Source organism: Anguilla rostrata, chromosome 18 (assembly GCF_018555375.3).
Source record: "Anguilla rostrata isolate EN2019 chromosome 18, ASM1855537v3, whole genome shotgun sequence".
Lineage (NCBI taxonomy): Eukaryota > Metazoa > Chordata > Actinopteri > Anguilliformes > Anguillidae > Anguilla > Anguilla rostrata.
In genome coordinates this window covers 3,252,146-3,273,112 of record NC_057950.1, presented here as the reverse complement: position 1 = coordinate 3,273,112, position 20,967 = coordinate 3,252,146, and the positions used below count along the sequence as shown (strand labels likewise).

The 20,967-nt window shown below is 43.8% G+C and overlaps 2 protein-coding genes across 2 annotated transcripts; both read right to left on the bottom strand.

Annotated features, from left to right (window-relative positions):
• Positions 1-1,015: 1,015 nt before the first annotated feature.
• Positions 1,016-7,417, bottom strand: LOC135245095 (retinol-binding protein 3-like). The gene is made up of 4 exons (XM_064317916.1): positions 4,306-7,417; positions 3,754-3,944; positions 3,263-3,405; positions 1,016-2,241 (listed from the first exon to the last, which is right to left on the bottom strand). The coding sequence occupies exons 1-4, from the start codon at positions 7,306-7,308 to the stop codon at positions 1,907-1,909; spliced, it is 3,672 nt and encodes a 1,223-aa protein (XP_064173986.1). The 5' UTR covers positions 7,309-7,417; the 3' UTR covers positions 1,016-1,906.
• A 6,734-nt stretch (positions 7,418-14,151) lies between these two features.
• On the bottom strand, positions 14,152-20,640 carry gdf10a (growth differentiation factor 10a). Its single transcript, XM_064318422.1, has 3 exons — positions 19,382-20,640; positions 16,964-17,898; positions 14,152-15,606 (listed from the first exon to the last, which is right to left on the bottom strand). Exons 1-3 carry the CDS (start codon positions 19,629-19,631, stop codon positions 15,415-15,417), a joined length of 1,377 nt encoding a protein of 458 aa, XP_064174492.1. The 5' UTR covers positions 19,632-20,640; the 3' UTR covers positions 14,152-15,414.
• Between the last annotated feature and the right edge of the window lie 327 nt (positions 20,641-20,967).

Here is a 20,967-nt window from a genome sequence, read left to right as displayed (position 1 = left end):
ATGGAATTTGCAACCATGGTGGAATTTAGGGAATGACTAGAGTGAATTGGGGAATATTTGGAATAACTACAGGGAATTAGGAAATTTAGGGAATAACTTGAGTAAGTAATTAATTCATAAATAGGGAATACATTGGGGCAGGCTTGACCTGGCTCCCTATCGGAATTTTCAAGAATCCATAATAAAATGGTCCAATATTAACAGCGTTATAAGTGGCAGTGAAAATCCACAGGAGATCATTTAGAACCGCTCAGTTTTACCTCCGATAAAGCGGACAGGGTCACGGGCTGTTTCAGAGTCTGTCAAGCTGTCTCGCTGCTAAACGCACTCACTGCCAGAATGAAAATGTTCGTGATTATATATCCCAGTGCCATGACTGTAGAGGGCACTCAGCTGGGGTGAACTTAGTCATCTCTGTTGTGTCCTGTGATGTGAGATGCATTTATACCACAGCAAGCCGATCACCAGGTCCTACTTTTGCCGATGTAGCCTTGAGAGAAATTATCCAATATTAGAATGGACATTTATTCTTTTAAGCTTGGTCTTACCGGTGGGTTTCTTGAGCTGCTGTTAACAACACTGGTAACAGGCTGTCTCAGTTAGGCTTAACTGCCTGTTCTCTTATAGTCTCGGTATTCAATAAGATAATGTATCCTGCACGCTTTGCATATAAGGACAGCTTGTTCTGAATTAAACCAAAAAACGCATTACATAGTTGATGATATACTGTATTTTATTTGGTATATGGATAAACACTCCTGATACACTTTGGTAATCACAGGAAACTCTTCTGTTATCTTATACTATGAGCGTTTTCTCCATACCAACCCTGCACAGCAGTTGGAAGGAGAAAGTCTTTTGATTATTGGTGTAATTCTAGTATTGATTTCTGTTCGTATATACCTACCAGTTACAAATACGTTGAAGAAAGGAAACGATGTGCAAGGCCGGGTTATATTCAGGCAAAAATGTTACGTGTTTCCCGATGTGCATTTTTTACTAAACCTTTGTGTAGTCAATTTTGCTTAAAAATGTTCTTTAACAATTTTCAGTGGAGGATATCTTTGGCTTTACCCAGTGTGGCCTGTCTCATTCATAATGTAACACCTGTCTCACTCATTCCTGTTGCTTCTATCTGACTGCAAAGAATCGCTGCAACTAAGACCAAAGTTTGGAGAAATAGTTCTTGGACATTACATATCAGTACATTACAGTAGTTGGTTTTCTACTGTGCATGTGATTTGCTTCCACTCACAAAATAAGATGTACTAGTATATTTAGGTCTTTTTGCCAAAGCAAATGTTTACACAAATTATCATTTACAAAACAAACATATACAGTATTACAATTAAAATATAAAGAAAAAATACATAGGCAACAATTCATGAAGGACATGACCACAAAACTATAAAGAACTCATGATTTGCATAACAAAATGTAGAGAAAGTTTGAAAGATTTATTTTACATAAACCATATTGTTTTATATGTTTAGAGTTTAAAATAGTTGTCTAAGCTGTTCACTTGAGATGAGCATAACAGATATTTTTATGACTATTTTAATCTTTTAGGTTTGACAATACACAGGTTCTTAACACTATCCTTTATTATCACGCACATAACTACAAGAAAAACTGTAAGTTGCTATAAACACTTCAGACGCATGAGAGTATGAATCACAAAACCTATAGTAGGGATCAGCCCCCTATAAGCTGCTGTTTTTGCAGTGTATTTCAGGGCTAAACTGCTTAATCTATCACTGATTGGCTAACTAGTACATGTCCCTGAGTTTCTGAGGCTGACGTTGGCTGCTAATTGAAAGGAAACTGAGTTAATGTGCAGACACCGCCACCCTCCCTGACTGGAGGTTGGAGCCTACGGCCCCTCCCCCCTCGTTGCTGAGCCTGTTCACTCCACCTCAGCGCGGCGCTCGTTCAAAATCTCCTTGGCTTTGGCCAGGGCGGCGTCCGGGGGCACAGCGACGTGGGGGTCGACGCCCACCCCCTCCCAGGAGGGGGCTCCTCCCCGCGCGCCGTCCGCCGACCGCACCGTGGGGACGCTCAGGTACAGGTCGGTCCCGTCCACGCGGAAGGTTCCGGAGTACCGCGTGCCGCCGCTGGTCTTCTGGCCCACGACGGTGGCCCTGCCGAGGCGCTTCAACACGTCCACGAACTCCTCGGCGGGCCCGGCCGTCGCGGCGCTGGTCAGAACGACCACACACTTCCCCAGGGCGTACGGCTCTGCTTCGGGATTGGATAAATGCATAAAGAGCGTGAGAAGACGTGACTGTGAGAGCTGCTGGGAAAGCTCACCGTGCCATCGGTACTATTTAAATATCAGATAATTACATATTTTAGAATGTTTTCATTCCCCTGTTACATTTGTGTGTGTGTGTGTGTGTGTGTGAAAGAGAGAGGCGGAGTGTATGAGTGTGTATGCGTGTGTGTGTGTGTGTTTTATATTGGTTGTACTGAATTGTATATGCATCACCGTGCAGAAATATTTCAATTTTTATGGAGAGTACTCGAGTACAAATGAAGGTCATTTTTGTACATAAACTGAAATTTTGCTGCTCATATATTCTGTAATATGTAGAAGCATAACCTACTTCTGGCTATAACATAATGGACTAAGAGTATTGCAGTTCCTGTCAGCAGATATAATCAGAACTAGTGGCAGCCTACCAACCGCAAATAGTTTAAGACAGCCTCATGACCTGTTTGTATTGTCGGCTTGTTCATTTCAAAAGCATATTACATCAGCAGTTGATTTTTACCAAATGAGGTATCATTATGTTTGAGCAATTGATAAGTAATGACTGAATTGTAGAACTTTTAAATTAAAATCTCAAATATATTTTTTTATTGTCAGGATCATTTAATGCAACCTGATCTGTACATCGCGTTAATGCAAAATTAATTTTGTTACAATAAACACAGTTTAATGGAAATAAACCTGCTGCTGTGTGTGTAGCCCTTTCGGTCATAGTGATCGGCTGTAAAACATATCAGACTAGGGTCAAATGTGTATTTGAAGTGTTTTAACTCCTTTGATTATTGTCATTAATTTGAAAATCCTTGAAACTTTTAAACAAAACCTGTAATATCTAAAATATACTGTCATGTGAATTATTAATTTGGTCCTAAATGTGGGTGAGAATTTGATATTAATCTGTGGATTATTACAAGGGTTAAAATATTGCAAATCAGGTATTTGACTCAGATATGATGCCTACGCAGACTCACAGAATACATTAGTTTTTACCTGTGAGGCCGGGTGGAGCCCACATCTCGAACGTGCTGTCGGAGGACCGGTTATACAGTCTGTCCAGCAGAATCTTTTCATTCACACCAAGGAAAAAGGTGCTCAGACCCAGAACAGAGTTCAGGGATCCACCCACATTGTACCTGTGATGGGACAGGAGAAATCAACAAATGACCAGGAGAAAATTAACAGTTTGTCTGCTTCGTTTAACACGAATCTGCTGAATAATTTTTTTCAGGCTTTCCCTGAATTTATCCTCAAGCCCAGTAGTCAAGTTGGATTGAGTTGTTGCCCTTTAACAGGATTGTCACCCATACAAAGTCATGGTTTGTCAGAAGTTATTACTGGTTTATTAGAAATGCATGTCCCTGGTGTGCATTTGTCTCTCACGTAGAGTGTCGGCCTGGTCAGGGCCAGCGTACTGTTGAGTTATGAGTCTAATAAGTGAGGATATACAGCTAAGAAATGACAGAAGAGGGGAAGGTCCTTGCCTGAGGTCAAGAATAAGAGCGTCGGTATTCAAGATTTTGATCCAGACATGCTTCGCCAGCAGCTCCGCTATTTTGGCAGTCACTTCGAAATCCCAGAACGTGTCGAATCGAAGGTAGCCGATGTTGTTCTCCAGCACGTCTGTGTGGAAGGAAAGCGTAATGAGCTCGGCCAGCGTCTCTGGGGACTGCGTCTGAAAAGAAGACAGGGAACATCAATAAATACGAGAAATGATTCTGTGATATAATTCAGGGCTTAACTAGGGAGACATCAATTTAACATATCAAATGATCTCTTTTGTGAAATTCGTCTCAGAGAATTGATAAAAAAATAAGCTTGCTTAATTGTATTCCTCCCAAGAAAAGTGCTCATTTTAATATATTTAACATATAGGCTACTGTTAAACAAGCAGGGTATGTCCAGAGCATCTCAGAAATTTAGAGTCACTATAGATATTTTGAGTGTGCACTGTAGGTTAGAATGCTTGGACCAGTGTACACTGAGGAATGAGGAGGATTTCGGGATAAATGTAGAAAAAGAAGGAGAAATATTACCTGCTTATGTTTTGGCCCAAAAATGGCTTTGGAGGTCTCTGGAATATAGGTCATCTTGAGATTTTTATCTCCCGATAGCTCTGTCAAATCAGCCGAGAGCTTTGTGCTGAGTTCTGCCTCAGAATTGATTGCTTTATACTGGCCCTTCTTAGCGCGGTCAGTAAGTTTCTCTGCCACTTCCGCTCCAATCGGCGAGAAAGCATAGTTATCAGCCACCAGACGGCCCGCCGTTTGGACGATGGAGGACGTTTTGGCTCGAAGGCGGATGATTTTTTCAGCAGTGATCAGCGCGTCGTTCGCCAGGGCAGTGACGTGCGGCTCGACTCCGGTAACGTTCCAGACTTTTCCGGTCACCGCGCTCAGGACCGCGTGCGTGGGAACGGACACGTACAAGGGGCTGTCCCTGATCTGATATGTCCCGCTTGACAGCGAGCCTCCGATGGTCGCTTCCCCGACGACCGTGGCCCGGCCCAGGTCTTTCATCGCTCTCGTGAACACCTCTGCCGCCGATCCGGTCATGTGACTGGTGAGAATGTAGACGTCCTTGTGAGGCCCGTACCTCCGCCCCAGCGTCCGAGGGAGCGTCGTGACTTTGGTCGTGGCTGCCGCGGTGCGGTCGAACAGAGTGTAGAGATGCCGCACCGAGTCCGCTTCGAAGAAGTAAGAGCTGAGGAGGGGAATGGCGGTGGAGTAACCCACTGTGTTGTACCGCATGTCGATGATCAGTGTGTCGGTGTTGACCAGCTTGTTCCAGACGAGCTTAACCAGCTGAGGGCCGAGAGCTCTCACCGTCTCCACATCCGCCATCATGTCATATCTCAGGTAGCCAACGTTGCCGGGAAGGATCTCCGTCTTGAAGAGGTCGTTGATAATGTACCCGAGTTCCTCTGCAGTTGGAATGTCGGGTACCTCATCAAACGTGTCTGGCTCAGTGTCGCTGTAGAAGACGTGCAGGCGGTGATCTCCTGATATGTCGTGAAGATTAGTGGTCAGCTCAGAAGCGAGGGACTCGTAGTCCACGACTGACCGATACAGGCCCTCTGCCCATTTTGACCTGAGGACTTCTCTGATCTTTGTGGCCACTTCTGTGAGAGCGTAATGTCCCTCCACCAGCTCCCCGGTACCGTCCACCAGGGAGTGGACTTCAGGGTGGAACGCGATGATTTCAAGTGCCCTGTCCAACGCTTCTTCTGCTAACACAATAGCATCCGGGACGACACCCCCTCCAAGCCAGCATTCCCCATTATTGTCTATGAGGTTTACAATTGGGATGGTAACGACTATGTCTGTGCCCTCTACTGGAAAAGATTTGGAGTGCAGGAGAGTGCCGGATGTGATCTCTCCGATGACAGTGGCTCGGTGAAGCGACTGCATGAGGTAGGAGAATTCCTCGGCGGAAGTGGCGGTGTAGTGGCTCGTCAGGATGTAGATCCCCTTCTTCGACCCGTAGGGTGTGCCCAAGCGGGTGCTGGGCAGCGTGCGAAATTCAGTCGTGTTGTTTCCCACCCGGCTGTAAATCGTGTAGAAGTGAGTCGGAGGAGACGCGTCATGAAAATAGGAAAGCAGAAGGGGCACTGCATCCGAAGGCCCCCCTATATTGGAACGGAGGTCAATGATGAGGTTTTCTGTGTCTCCGATGGAGTCCAGTACCTTCCTGATAACCTGGGGCCGTGATTCCGCCAACCGGCGCACCTCGGCAAACCCATCGAACTGGATATAGCCTGTGTTTCCCGGCAGAATGTTCACTTTGAAAATCCGGTCCACCACGCCTTCGCCGGAAGCGCGAACATCCAGCTTGTCGGTCAGCTCGACGGAGTCCTCGACAGTGGCAGAGATGTCCATCGCCATTTTCACGCTCAGTCTGGGGTCTTCAGTCACGTACTGCAGCTCGTAGTTCAGTTTGGCCACCAAGTCCTCTTCTGAGATTGTGGAAAAGAAATCGGTTGACGCTAAGTGGTGAAGAAGAGACGGGACTTTGTCTGTGAAGGAGTAGAAGTGTTTAATTGTGTTGGAGATGTTCTGAACCACTGTAGGGATAGCTCTTCTAACTCTGAGGATGGATTTGGCTTTGTCGACAGCTTCTTTAGCATTGATGACCACACTGGGTGACACTCCACTCACCTCCCAACTCTGTCCTGTTACAGGATTAATGGATCTGGCGACAGGAACGGTGATGTAAAACTTTGAGTCCCCAATCCTCAGTTTCTCAATGTTCATGGAACCCCCGGCAGACCTCTCCCCTACCACAATAGCTCGATGCAGGTGCTTGAGAGTGTACGCAATGCCCTCAGCAGCACCAGAGGTGCGTTTGCTTATTAAAATGATCAGGTCTTTAGGCTTTTCATACCTCTTCCCGGGAAGTGCTAGTAGAGTCCACAGCTCCTGTGTTGTGTTGGTTGGTCGATTGTACACAGAGTCGATGTGGACGATCTGCGTGGCGTCAAAAAAGTAGGACGCCACGTACGGTATGCCTGACGTGTCGCCAGAGGTGGCGTAGCGCAGGTCCAAAATCAGTGCGGAGGTTGGCAAGACTCTGCTCCAGATGTTCTCCAGGAGAAACAAGCTCATTTTTTCTGCCCCTTCCTTCCCCATTACACGGTCCATCCTCAGATATCCCGTGTTGTTCTCTAGTAATTCGAACCTGACGGAATTCCTGATCATCTTCATCAGGCGCTCGGGGGAGAGACGGGACCGGGCGGGGGGCCTCGCGTTGACGCCGTTGGGCTCGTAGGAGATCGTCAGCCGTGGGTCGTTGAGCGCGCCCTGCACCCCTGTGGTCAGCAGAGTGGCCAGCGTTTTTGGATCCGATACGCGGAGGATCTCTCCGCTGTTGATGGCTTGCTGTATCGCCTCCTGCATGCCGAAGAGGTTCTCTGGGAAGCAGTAGTTGTCGAGGAGTATCTGAGCCATGTCCAGCACCAGAGCTGGCTGGAAGGAGGAGCGGGTGGAAAAAATGCTGCTCAGGAACAGCAGAGACCCCAACAGGAGGCGAGGCCCTGCCATTTTGTCTTGTTTATACTTTGGAAAGCTTGTCTCTACAGCACACGCCTCAACAGAGTTCCATTCCGTTTAACCCAAAAAGTCTCCGTTTCCACTGTATGCTCTCTGGCAACATCGACATAAGAGGCTTTTGCTATAAATAAACCTTTAATCGCATTATTTTTGTGCATTGTTGAGACAATAACAATCTAGTAATGTAGGCTGCAACATATTGCGGAAAAGGTCACGCTCAAGGTAGTTGTCCATACTGGTGCAGAACAGGTTGTTTCCGGTCCTCTTGTGTAAGCACGAGGATGTTTTGTTTTTTCAGGCCAGAAACTTTTATGTGTTTTCTGTAAATTAAACTGACTAAAACTATGTACTAAAATGATGAAACTATGCAGTCTGCAATGCACTTAAACGGTAAATATAAATGGGACTGAGACCTTATTGAATCTAGGTTCTGCTTAACTATAAGTTTCTGGTTTTAACTGCAGGCAACAAAATATAAACAAAATATATAATGTATTTGAGTCTGCACGACCAGATTCTCTGGAGGAACGTGTACATAATGCAGTGAGAACGTTACAGTCAGGAACCTCTGTGAAATATGGCATGGCTGGAGCATGGGGAAAATCAAGATTTCCTCAGAATAAATCGGGACACATGAATAGGGGCTTATCCAGCAAAAAAAACAGGCTGTCTGGTCACCCAAGCTTAACGTGACGGAGTCCCATGAAAAGGAGAAGACGATGCATCAATGTTTAAAAAAGGCTCACATATTTAACTCAAGTGTCTGTTCTTATCTTTGGGTCTTTTTCTTCTGCTCTTTTTGTGAAGTCTAAAGTCCTTGGGGAACAGTACCTGGGCTCTGTGAGCTGATTTAAACTGAATTAAAGGCGCACAGGGCAGGGGTTATCACGGGATGGCACTGTTTGTGTAAAGGTGATAAGCTTTCTTAATGACTAAATGCGCAGTTAAAAGCCAACACGCACCTCTCTCTCTCTCTCACTCTTTCTCTCTCTCTCTCTCTCTCTCTCTCTTTCACACATACACATGCGTGCGCGCACACACACACACACACACACAATAATGAAAGTTAGGCACAAAGCTGAAGTCATTGCAACTTTTGAAATGAAAACGTATAGAAGTTTGAATGGGACAGCCGATTTATTATCCAGGACAGACTATGGAGGATGATTAAATTGTCCAGTGACGTATTTTCGGGGCTGAGCGACCCAGTGGACACTGGCGCTTAACGTTTAAAACCATTTGGCTTATATAAGCATTTTTTTGTCTGTTCTGTAGGGCCAACGGGACAGAGGTTCCTCATCCTGGGAATGGAATGGCCTTGTTAAATGCGTCAGTCGTGGGACGTTCGGCATTAAAATGGAAAAGAGGATCATCCTGTGGCCGAAACCAATTTAGGTAATTGTGCTGGAAATCAATTAGACTAAAAGCTGACAACATTTTTTTTTTCTTAGGACAGGGATGTATGGGCATCTGGCTATGCAGTGTCGTTCGTAAATATTTGGACAGTGACACCATTTTTGTTGATCCGGCTCTGTCCTCCAGCACATTCGATTTGAAATGAAACGATGAATATGAGGTTAAATTGCAGAGTGTCAGCTTTAATTTAAGGGCATTTACATCCATGTCTGGTGACCCCTGTAGGAATTTCAGCTCTTTCATAGATAGACCCCTCTTTTCGGGGGGGGCACCAAAAGTAATTGGATAGATTTACTTTGATCTTTAATAATGTTGTAATGGTGGAGAGAAGAGAATTTATGTCTTAAGGTCCATAAATAATATAAATGACTGAATAGCCTAACGGTGTAATAACAACCTCCGGAGTAAAACTTCACTCACACACACCTGTAGAGTGCGCTCTCTGCTCACGATTTAGCCTAAATAAATTTCCAAACGTTTTCAACGTTCTACCCGCAGTCTAGTGTGGCAGATCGACGCGAGACTTTTACTATGGGCCTACATTTTCTTTTCTTTTTCTTTTTAGCAGAAACCAGTTGTAGCTGCTTTTTTCATTCCGTAGAAAAAAACGTTTATTATTGCTTTATAAATCAACTAATAATCACTTTCAATCAGCAATATAAACTATTGAACATGGTTTCCATCATCCGATGTTTTAAATAATTAGTATATTTGTAGTCTTCTCTAAAAATACACCGAGAGCACTGGGACAACTAAATACAACAGTTTGCTTAATAGGCTCATTGTGGCAGGTAAATGAGGCGAGCACAGAGCACGAGGCCAAACCAAGTTTCACGGAAATGTTAAGGTTTTGACCCCACAACGACGTTCATGCTCTCTCCGCAGCCGACGGCCACTCGAATCAAAATCAAACACGGTGTTATCCCCAGAGCAAACACAAGTTTCATTTAGACCCGCGATTTTATCTCTTCGAAACAATATTTTCGCAATTAAGGGAACGAGGGCTAGATCTTTGACATTAATCACCAGAGGAGGAAAAAGCTCTTTCATAAGCGCACAGAAAATCTTTTGTACTTTTACAACGATGTGTTTTCCCAAGCCATTCGCCATTAATTTATCTGCCTTCAGTTGGAAACCTAAATATTGTCCTTGGGTAGTCCTGTAAATGCTCTTTGTCTGAACGAATGAATTCTGTAGAATTCTAAACGCAATTTGAATATTAAAGCAGTTCCCCGGAGAGCTGCGGATCCGCTCGGGGGTATTTCGCCCTCCTGTGCTGATTACCACTGACACAGGTCCCATTGCTGCCTGTGGTTTTGAGGTGGACCGGGGACCGTTGGAAACGGAATACAGAGCCGCGGAGAGTATCTCCGCAGGACAGAAAACCCAACTTCAAGGGTATCCTTGAAGTTGGGTCCAGACGCGCTGCAATAATGCCGCGCGACCAGTTGGGCTGGCTGGTTAGGACCGCGCGATGGCCAAGGAACGTCATGAACAGATCCGTCTGGCAGACTTGTTATCATAAGTTTTAAGCGTGGGTCGATGGCGAATGAAAAAAAACTGCTTATGAAACAATTTCTCTTAGCCTTAAATTGCACTGTGAATACCATGTCACAGTGTGTCTTGTGGAGGAAATGCAACGGCAATTTTGTAGTATTCTGATCAATATCCGGAATATGTTGACATGCTTTTAAAAGAGTCAATGTACTGTCACACATATGATGGGAAATCACATAATCAAAGGTTTTTTATTATTATTTTTTAAATTCTGAATACTTATCCTTTTCACAACGTATTTTCCGCAGGTTTGCACTTTGAATTATCCTTAACATGGAGCTATAATTTGGTACAGATCTTGGGGACGGAGTTATCTCTGCGCTGTGATAAATGACATTTGTTTCTGGTTACGTTTGAAAGGCTATCTTTACGCGGTACAAGGGAGCTATAATAATGTAAGTTATTGGCTGTTAGAGAATTGCTATAGAATTGAATTGCTATTCAAGTCTGACAAATGTCGCGTCACTCAACACTTTCTTTTATTACAACCTTACAATGCATTTATTAGCCGTGCTGGAACACAAAAAAGTAGATACAATTACACGTTTCATATTTCAGTTCATTCTAAAATGTCTGGTTTGAAATGGATGGACTGCATTCTTTTGTTAGAGCCAAATTTAAGTAGCTACAGGTCATGCCAATGGTCATTATACCAGTGCTATGGTAACTGATAGTAAACAACTGCCAATATATACCCAGTCAAACTGGAAGCTGCACTTCAGTAAAGATCGTGAGGCACTGGCACAAAAATTAAACACAACTGTTTCGGAGAATCTCTTAAACTTTCTGTAATTCCCTCCTACTGTTTAAAAGCTCAGTGTCTTTGCAGTCAGGGAATGTGATTTATGTTCATGAATATGAATGGAGACCAAATTTCCATCGTGAATGTAAAAAAAGTACATTCAAGACAGCTGGAATTTTGGACAGCATTTCTCCATATTGTTGGAAATGCATTTTATGTGAGTGTATCAGGTTGCTTGGTGGGTTAATGGTGCTGCCACAAAACCAAGACAAGATGCGTATATTCTTGAAGTGTTGCAACAAAAAAAGCACAAACACTTGTTTGATGAATAATAGTTAAAAGTTTAATCAAATATTGAAAAATATTGTAATTTCTGCCATTTCTGACCAGTTTGGAAGGTTAGCCACTCAATTTGAGCATTTTATTTTAGCCTACTTCCAATATGCAGTTTATATTTATCTTGTTATGATAGTTGTGCACATGTTCATCCTGGCCTTCCCAAGTTTTAAATTCTTGATGTAATTAGTGTGTAAACCTACAAATTGAGGATTTAATTTAAAGCTGCCGTGCTCATTACATGCGTGATCTATTTTTGTGGAAAACGTTTATTTTGGCTTCGCTCCTGGAATGTTTGCCTTTCCAAACGAGACTGAGCATTAGCCTAATTAGCCTAATGTGTGTTCGGAGCAAATAAAGGATAACCCCTTCAAACTGGATGAACAGATTTACGAGGATAAGTGGGACAATCATTACACTCTCTCTCCCTCCCTCCCTCCCACTGTCCGTTTTTCTCTGTCTCTCTCTCTTACTGTCCATCTCTCTCTGTCTCTCTCTCTTTCACTAGCTGTCTCTCACTGTCTGTCTCTCTTTCACTATTCGTTCATCTCCCTCTCTCTCACAATGTCCATCTCTTTCTGTCTCTCTCTTTCACTGTCTGTCTTTCTGTCTCTCTCTCTCACTATCCATCACTGCCTCTCTCCCTCCCCCCTTTCTCTCTCTCTCTCTCTACTCTGCATCAATTTTCCAGGTATTATTTTTTTTACAGAACCTAATTTTATCGCAGAACTCTTTACTGTGGTCGTAATTAGCAGTGCCCAGTGGTAACTGGTCGGCCGCATCTGGCTCCAGACGCTGTAATCCCAGCCAGCCGAATCCACTCCCATCTCTGGGTAATTCTAGAGCCAGTTGTGCACAGGGCTGCCTGCCATAGTACAGACTCAAACCCAGAGCACAGTACCGGAGCGGTTTGTGTGCGCGAACAGCGCCTTAACGGGACGCGCCGTCCAGCAGCACGGAATCGAGTTTTCACTCTAAATTTACTACACTTTGAGGGAGGAGTGGTGCTTTAAACATACGGAACAGCCTCCTGCAAATGCCTCTTAGTTAGCTTGTGATTACTTTAAATTCATCAAAAATTATTTTACATTTTTTTGGTGAGATGTTGTACATTCTTTTCAGTAATCAATGAGGATGATGAAAAGATAATTCCAATATTGCTGAAGCCGTCTTTTTTATTATTATTTTTGGGGGGATTTTGGCTACTTTGGTTATAGCACCCAGCCAAGTGAGCTGACAGGAACTCCACCTGTTATGCATTCCAGGTCGGTGAGGCTTATAGTTACTGTACCTGCGCTTCTGTTGGTCACCTGTGGTACCCCGACTTTGCAGTGCAGGTACCCTGATGAATTCGGGTGATGTAGACTAGACACTCCTCCTGGTTTCCTGCAAACTGGCCTCCTGAAAGCAGCTCCTGCAGAAACGCCAGTTTTTCTACACTGGAATAAAAGCTGGTGAAATGGGTTGCATACACTAGGCCCACTGTGGACACCATCAAACCTAACCGCAGTGGGATCGAAGCCAGCGTCTTTTTAGACCGAGATCCAACAAATGATTCGCTCTCCTCTGGAAAACCTCCCAGCATATGGGCGCACACAGCACGGGTTCGAGGAACAGAATTTCTGCTCTGGTTTATGAAACTGCTTGCTCTTGGCAGCTGGGTCTACAGTAAACAGGATGGCTTGTTTAAGGTTTGTTATCTTGGGAAGATTACCAAACAATTGTTTTTTTTGAGAACAGTGAATACTGCACAGCTGCCTCACTATGCAAGGTCATGGGCTGACACATTCCTTGCTATATTTATCTATAGACAAAAACTGAGATTCAGACCACTCTACATGATAATGTAGCGTACTCTGGAGGTGTCTGTTGTCATAGTTTCCCAGTTTATAATTTTCCTTGTTAGAATGCATGCTGTTGCATTTTCAAACACGGACAACCAAAACTGTGTCAATCAGTCACCTGTACCACCTGTTAAAAGTTAAGTCTTACCAGGCTTTGCTTGGCAAAATTGCAGATCCCTTGAGTTTGTACTGTGCTCTTCATCTGAAGATGACTGGGTCTGAAGTAAGTAATCCAATGAAGTGTGTGATCCCTTTCGATCATTTTGTGTCTCAACATTGGCCAGATAGCTGACATCGGGCAGATGCACTACAATAGCACTGGACTCGACTCGACACATTATACAGCTTCAATCCACATTTGGCTATAACTTTGTGTTTCAAATGCGAGTTGTTTTTGATCAGCTGTTTGAAAAGGGGGGGGGGGGGGGCTTCATAGACAAACACTGAATCCTACCAACTGTCAGAATTCCACAAACCCACATTAAACCTGACCATCACTGGCTGTCCTAGGAGCTGATTAAATCCACCAAAACAAGCTTATGACGTACGTATACACTTCACAATATAAAAGAAACTTTATTTTGTATGCGCACTCCACAGTGTTTACTTTGGGTAGTCTCTGTGTAGAGACTGAGCATATATTTTTGTTGTATGCATGGTCCCATACCGAGAGCACCTCCTCTTTTATAAGCTTTGACTGTTGTGCACATGACAGTTGCTATTTCATGTGTATAAATAAGTCATAAAAGGAAAATAGAAACTATTTAAAGCAGTGCATGGCTGTCTGGTGTCTTGTACTGTTGAGAATCCTTGGTTTCTGGCCAGCTGGTGATGGGTATTGAATACTGATGGTGCCAGTACTTGCAGTGGCCCACAAACATTATTAGCTGGGGGGGGGGGGTAGGTTTCAGTTCAATGACATGGTCGCCTACAAATGTGGCTTATTTAAGTTTTATTCTTGAACTAATGACTACTTCATAATTTAAAACAAAAACATTTACAGAGCTTCAGACACACCAGCTGCTAAATATATTTGCAAATTGCAACAGGTAAAATACAAACACGCACGTATAGAAAAATATTTCATTTCATAGACAGAGTACCATATTGTGAACATTAAAATAGTTTTAAAAATTAAAATTAAACAGCTGTAGACCTACTTTCAGTTCTGACCACCTCAATAATAATTTTATTTTCTTCAAATATGATACTTTTAGTAGTGACACAGTAGATAATGTTCTGCAGAACAAAACAAGCAAACCCACAATGAAATATACTGTATACGATATGCACAGTGTGAATAAAAACTTTTGGGCAACTTTAAATTAACAAAACAATTTTCTTGACTTTTCTGACTTAAAAAAATAAATCACAGAACTGACTAAATTTGATATCACTGATATTAGAGTTTATTTCTCACTCTGCAATGAGCCAATGGGATGGTAGAAGCCAAAGGTATGATTGTGGTTTCATTGCATTTTTCAGCCAAAAATACCTTTGACCTTTCCTTAAATTACTATATTTACTGGTGTCAAACAGATAATACATACATTAAACGATAATTAAAAACACATATTCATAGTTAGTAAATTGGGAATAAGCATTCCAGCTATTACTCTGAAACTGTCTTTAAATTAAAGTGTAAAAACTATTTATCTTGGATATTCAGATTTGCTGCCTGGATTTTATGTTAAAATTTTCACGGTAATGACAACCACTCCCTTGCCTGCTAACCCAAGTGCTGTTTAAAATGACAAAACCCGAAATCTTTCTGTTTGTTTCTCATCCGTTCAATAAGTTTAAAAAAAAAATAGTAAATGTCCCATTAGTAGCCAAATTGCAACACATTTAACACTTGTTCAGTAAATGTATAAACCAGCTCTTGAAGTAAACCGCAATGTTATAACGTACACATAGTGAACTGAAAGAGAATTCTGAACTGAGAAATGGCGGGCAACCTCTGGTCCAGAAAGCAAAAGGGCAAGAAGTTCAACAAATTTGCAGTTTATAAGTTTGTGTATAGCCTCAGTCCTTGGCTTGGCTGAATACGGGCTGCCTGCCGATTGGTTCAGCTCCTGGTGAAAAAAGTCGCCATTTCCGCCAGTGGTCTATACATCCAAATCCCACTGTCTTTTTTTTCCCCCCTCTTTTCTTTCTTTTTTTTTTCTTTTTCCTTTTCTTTCTTTTTTTGTTGAAACATTCTTATCTGCAGGCACACGTCTCCACTGACATGCCGGGGTAAATCTTCAACACGGCGTTTTTGTTCTCGTCCAGGAACAGCACGCTCAGGGGGCTCATCTTGTCGGGAACACAGCAGGGTCCCGGGACCCCCGGGACGATCCCCACCGCCCTCACGATGCTCTGGATGGTCGCGTGGTTGGACGGCCGGACGACCTGCTCCAGCGGAGAGACGAGAGAATCGGTGCACAACACACCGCGGTTAGTGGAATTATCTTTCACTTTACCCTAAAACATTCTGAGAATTCCACATTAAAAAAAAAAATTCATCATTATCAAATCAGCGATACAACATGTAAAGCTGTTTACATGTATGACAATGGCATACTTCTCTGAAATTTTCACAAAATAGGACTAAAGCGAAAAAAGTTATTTTATGCAAACAACCCCCCCCCAGATTAAAAATGAAGAGGAAAAAAAGCAACTGGACAAATTATATTAATCCTGATTATCTTGTGTGTATAACAAGTCAAAAATATCTCAGGCCCTGATGAAATTATGTTGTTTGCATAGCATTCAGGAAAATGTTGCTTTTTATTTATTTACATAAAATGTACCATTAAGTTCTGGAGCCAGTGGTTCATGGTTAATTAAATTAGGCCTGTGAGAAAACATATCTAACTGCTAACACAATAATTAATATTTTTGCATCCTGAGGGAGGAACTGCACCCTTGAGGCATCCACCTTGGCAAAGGCACGTATATGACTGTGCCCGCACAGTCAAAATAGATGTGTTTAAAAACAACACTGAATATGTCATTATCTAACATGTCTAGTTTAAGGACAACACATTTTGGGTTGCTTGTTGATTAATATAAGCATAACATTTTTTGACTTGCCATAACTGTACTGACTCAGCCTATGCTTACTGCATGAACTAGACGTGATCTACTGAGCTATGGATAACTGATTCTTAATGAGAATTGTATCTTATCCGATGTTATTATTGAACGTTGCTTTGGATAAAAGCATCTGCCAAATAAATGCAATGTGATGTTACTTTCAACACATTTGTAAGACACAAACTGTATATTTGTGACACAAAAGTTGTAACTTTGTCACAAAATGTGTTGAAAGTAACACAAAAGTAGTTGCACCAAAGTATGTTTGATATTAACACATCCTTTTTGGTGGTGCATCTCTAGCTCTTGCAGTATTTTTTGCTGTGTGAAATGCACTTTTCAAAGTTGCTTTTGCTAAAAAAAAACATCTGCTGAATGACTCTATTGTGAGTTGTGATTTGTTGTTCTTAATCTTAATGAACCGTCTTGAAATGAGACTATTAAATTTAATCGAAGCTTTTTCCAGAGCACCATTTTCTACTTCAAACTTGGTCTCCTAAATGAGTAGCGCAACCAACTAAGTCTTTGCGGAACCATTTATAACAAGTGGTTACAAAGGCCCAAACGATGTTTCACAAAAGTAATCTTTAAACATTTCAGCACCCATCCCGTTTAATTTACAACACCGAGCGTGTGGCCACGGTAACGATACCCGGCGGGACGTTCTAACCTTGGACATGGGGAATTCGCAGGTCCCGGCGCAGTAGTAACTGTCGAACGATTTGGGGGAGAGGACCCACTCGCTCCAGCCGATGTCGGCGAAGTCCACCTTGAGGTACCTCCTGGAGCAGAGGCGCGGCTCGTTCCCCTGCCTCCGCCGGGCCTTCTTCATCGTCCTCTCGTCGAAGCGGAGGATCTGGGACCCGCCCGGCCCGTCGCCGTTCTCCTGGCCCTTGCGCCTCCGCTCCTTCCTCACGGGCTTGGGCTTCTGCGGCAAGTAGGTGCTGTCCCACAGCTCCTGGTCCTTAAACGCGCGGTACTCCACCACCTCCGGGAGCTCGTTGTTCTGGATGGGGTCCCGGGAGCCCGCGTCCCGTCTGACTCGCAGGCCGGGGGGCGAGTTGGCGGGAGGCGCGGGCTCCTCCTCCTCCTCCCCCTCCTCCTGCTCCTCCTTCCCCGGGGACGGGTCGTACCTCTGCAAGGTGGCCGCCACGCTGTTGGGCTCGGATATGGACAGGTCGTTGGCGTACACCAGCACGTACGGCAGGCTGTGCGGAGACGGGCGCTCCCGGTACCTCGGGTGCTTCCCGCCGAAATCGAACTCGGCCGTCATCAAAAGCTGGCCGTCAGCCCGGGCGCCCTTGACGACCTGCGTCACGTCCTTCACCTGCCAGTCCCCCCGCCGGTGGGGGAACGCGGTGACGTTCCCCAGCAGAGGCCCCAGCGCCGCGTTGGGGGACGCCCCTCGGAAGAGGAGGCGCAGGGAGGGGGGCTGGTGGAGGTGCTGGAGGCGGCAGGAGGGACTCCTGAAGCGCTTGCAGAGCCCCGACCTCTGCTGCCTCGGACGCTTGTCGAAGAAGAAGTGGAAGGTCGCGGCGAGCATGACCTCGGAGTCCTGCATGGAGGTCAGGTTGAAATGGTACAAGATCTTCTGCTCCACGATTTCTGTCGGGGAAGAGAACGAAAAGAGTAAACCACTGAAATGAACGTGAATTGTAACTTATTTGGGCCTGAAGAAGAAGAAGCCTTTATTACATTTATATGACACAGGATGTCAGGGGAAAGAAACAGGAGATGCATTACTTCTCTTTCAGCCGGAGGCATATGGAAGCGCTTACTGAACTCTCCCTGGCGGAGTTTTCACGAGCCTCTAATAATGTCTGACGGCATTAATACGGAAGAGCTCCAATCAAGCGGTTTCACGTTGTGGAAACTCAAAAGAATTCCTTTCAGTGATCATGTTATTCCTGCAATTAATATACGACGAAACGTCATTATCTAGCAGCCTGGGCATTGTAAAAAGCTGAGTTCATGCGGTAAAAAGCTGAGGCCAGTCAGCCTTAGGAAAACACGGCCCAACAATAAAAATCCAACTGTGACCGCCTCTGTGGCGCTCATCGACTGCGGCGCGCGCTTTAAATCTAGTCAAAACACACAGCGAAAAATAAAACTATCATACTATCATATACCTCGGCGCTGCCATCTCATAACCCCGTTGTTTTTGCAGCGGGACAGCTGCGCTGAACTCTCTGAAGTGCGCGGAATTCTTTAGCTTGTTTGGAGCCCATGGCAAAGCTGTGTCTGGAGACAGCGATCCTGCCGCCACATCTGATATGACAACGAACTGTATCTGTCACAGCGTGGGTCCTCTCGTTCCCACAATGCCTTGAGAGGATCCTGACTGTGTCAATCACGGGTACGTTTCCTGATTTCACTTTAATCGGGAAACTTCACTAGGATATACTTAATTGATTTCACACCGTTTGTGCAGTTATATTAGAAACATTTACGCAAAAGACATCACTATTTGCCTGCATAGTGTCCATTGGTGCATTGTAAATATAACAATACAAATAATAATAATAATAATGACTGGTATTTATTGTTGTTATTATTATTATTATTATTATTAATGAGACAGTCGTGTTTTAGTATCACAAGTGTTGCTACACGAGAGAGAGAGAGAGATTTAAAGGGCAAAAGAGGGGATGATTTGTGGAAACTAAAAAAGGTTGAGACCCTTGTCCTTCTCTTGTACTCCAGCGGGGGCATAGTCCCAGTTCAGAATGTGTAGACTGTAGTTCTTCACTGTGCGCCGATGCTGTCTACATATTCCATCATAAAGGCAGACGACTAATGAACAGTTAGTGACGGAACATATCCTTGGTATTTTCATCAATGTAAACAATGCCTATTTTAATATTGGTGCGTTTCACACTCCAAAAGAACGCCAGCAAATATAATTCGCTTCTCAAACTTCAACGCGTTAGGTAGGCTATTCGATAAGGAAGCCAGTATCCACCGCGGTCGCAAAGGCTACAATCAATGGCTTCTTAATTGCAATCGTTGCAGGGGAGCTTTTGTGTTGCAGTCGCAATCAGAAGTAATTAAGATAAGCAAAATAAAGGAACATAAAAGAAATACCCACCTGGGTTAGCCTTGAAACTCCTGACAGTATTTCCATCTCTCGGACGGTTGAGTTCTCGGTTGTATTTGTCATAAAGTCTGTACATGTGTACTGAAACCATATCCAGAGCAGAGGCGTCAGTGGGTTGGTGAACTGGCGACTCGTCGCTGTCCAGAGCACTTTTCGCCGTTCGCTCTGATGCCGCTGTCCACAGCTCGGTGTTGATCAAACACAAGAACAACTGCGTCAGAAATGCGAATGCCACTGCCATCCTTTAATATCTCCAACGCGTGGCGTCTCTGTGCTTGGACACGCAAGGCACCCACAGTCAGCGTAGCAAAAACTGATGCAACAAAACCCAGATTAAGGTGCCCAAAAAGAAATTTACCTCGCGCAAAAGTTAATCGCTACTAGAGGCGACTGTTTATTTCCACGGTTTTCGTTGGTTGATTCTCGGTTGCTGTTAAATGGAGCCAATGGACACGGGCGGGTTGCGCTCAACTTCAGCGTATAGTCCAGATAGTTGATACACTTGTTTCTTCTTACCGCCAGAAGCCGAGAGGTAATGGTGAAGCAATGAAAGATGCTGACGTCTACCACTGCTGGCCAACGGGAGCGTTCGCTACAGTACACCGCTTCCACTGGAAGACGCGAAGAGAAAATTAGCCATCTAAAACGCGACGAGCCAGCCCACAAGCCGAGTGCGAACCTGTTAGTGGATGTTTTCACTTGACAAACTTGACCCTAAACTTAATGGACGGAATCCAACTGTAACGGATTACCGTGTGGTACTAGCCTACTTCTCCCTCACCATCACCCGCACCTGACAACAATGTACTGTGAACTTTTTACATCACCCTTCTGAATTTCCCACAACAGCCCAGCCCACCATAAGAAGGGCTCCGCGAGGAGGCTTATGATAGGCCGAGCAGTTTCAAGAACACGTTTAAAAATATTTTTTATGGAAAGCATGAATAACCAGTAATTCCCTCAGCCATAGCCTTGGTGATGGTGAACAATTGTTAATAGTCTCTATGCAATATTATTATTATTATGTTGTTGTTGTTGTTGTTATGTGCTGTTACTTCCCCTAAATGTATCTTCGAGAAACAAACAGTGTTGCATGTTATGCGTATTTAAAAGTCGACCTGAAGAACCACCTGGCGATTCACAGGGGAACTTTTCTGTTCCAACAATGGATAGACTAAACATTTTCACCCTAAGTATTTGAAATGTTTTAGAAGCAGTAATGAGGCTACGATAACGCAGCATTGGTTCATTTGCTTGGATTTAAATGTTTTGTGAAATTATCCAAGCGTTTCCCTTCCTACGCTATTATGTTCAATGTCTATGATATGCTATCATCACGTGAATTAATCATCCAACTCAACGGATCAATTGGCTCTACTTACGGCAAGTAAATTCATTTCAGTAATTCATCATTAAGTAGTCTATACGGAAAGAACATATTTTTCTCATTCTCTTGACAAAGTAGACTTTTCCTCTTCCATGTGTATACATTTCTATTTGTGTTTCTCCAGCAAAGTGTGACAAACAAGTTCGGGAAACACTGGTCTGGTTTTGATGTAGCGGAAAATACCCATTCA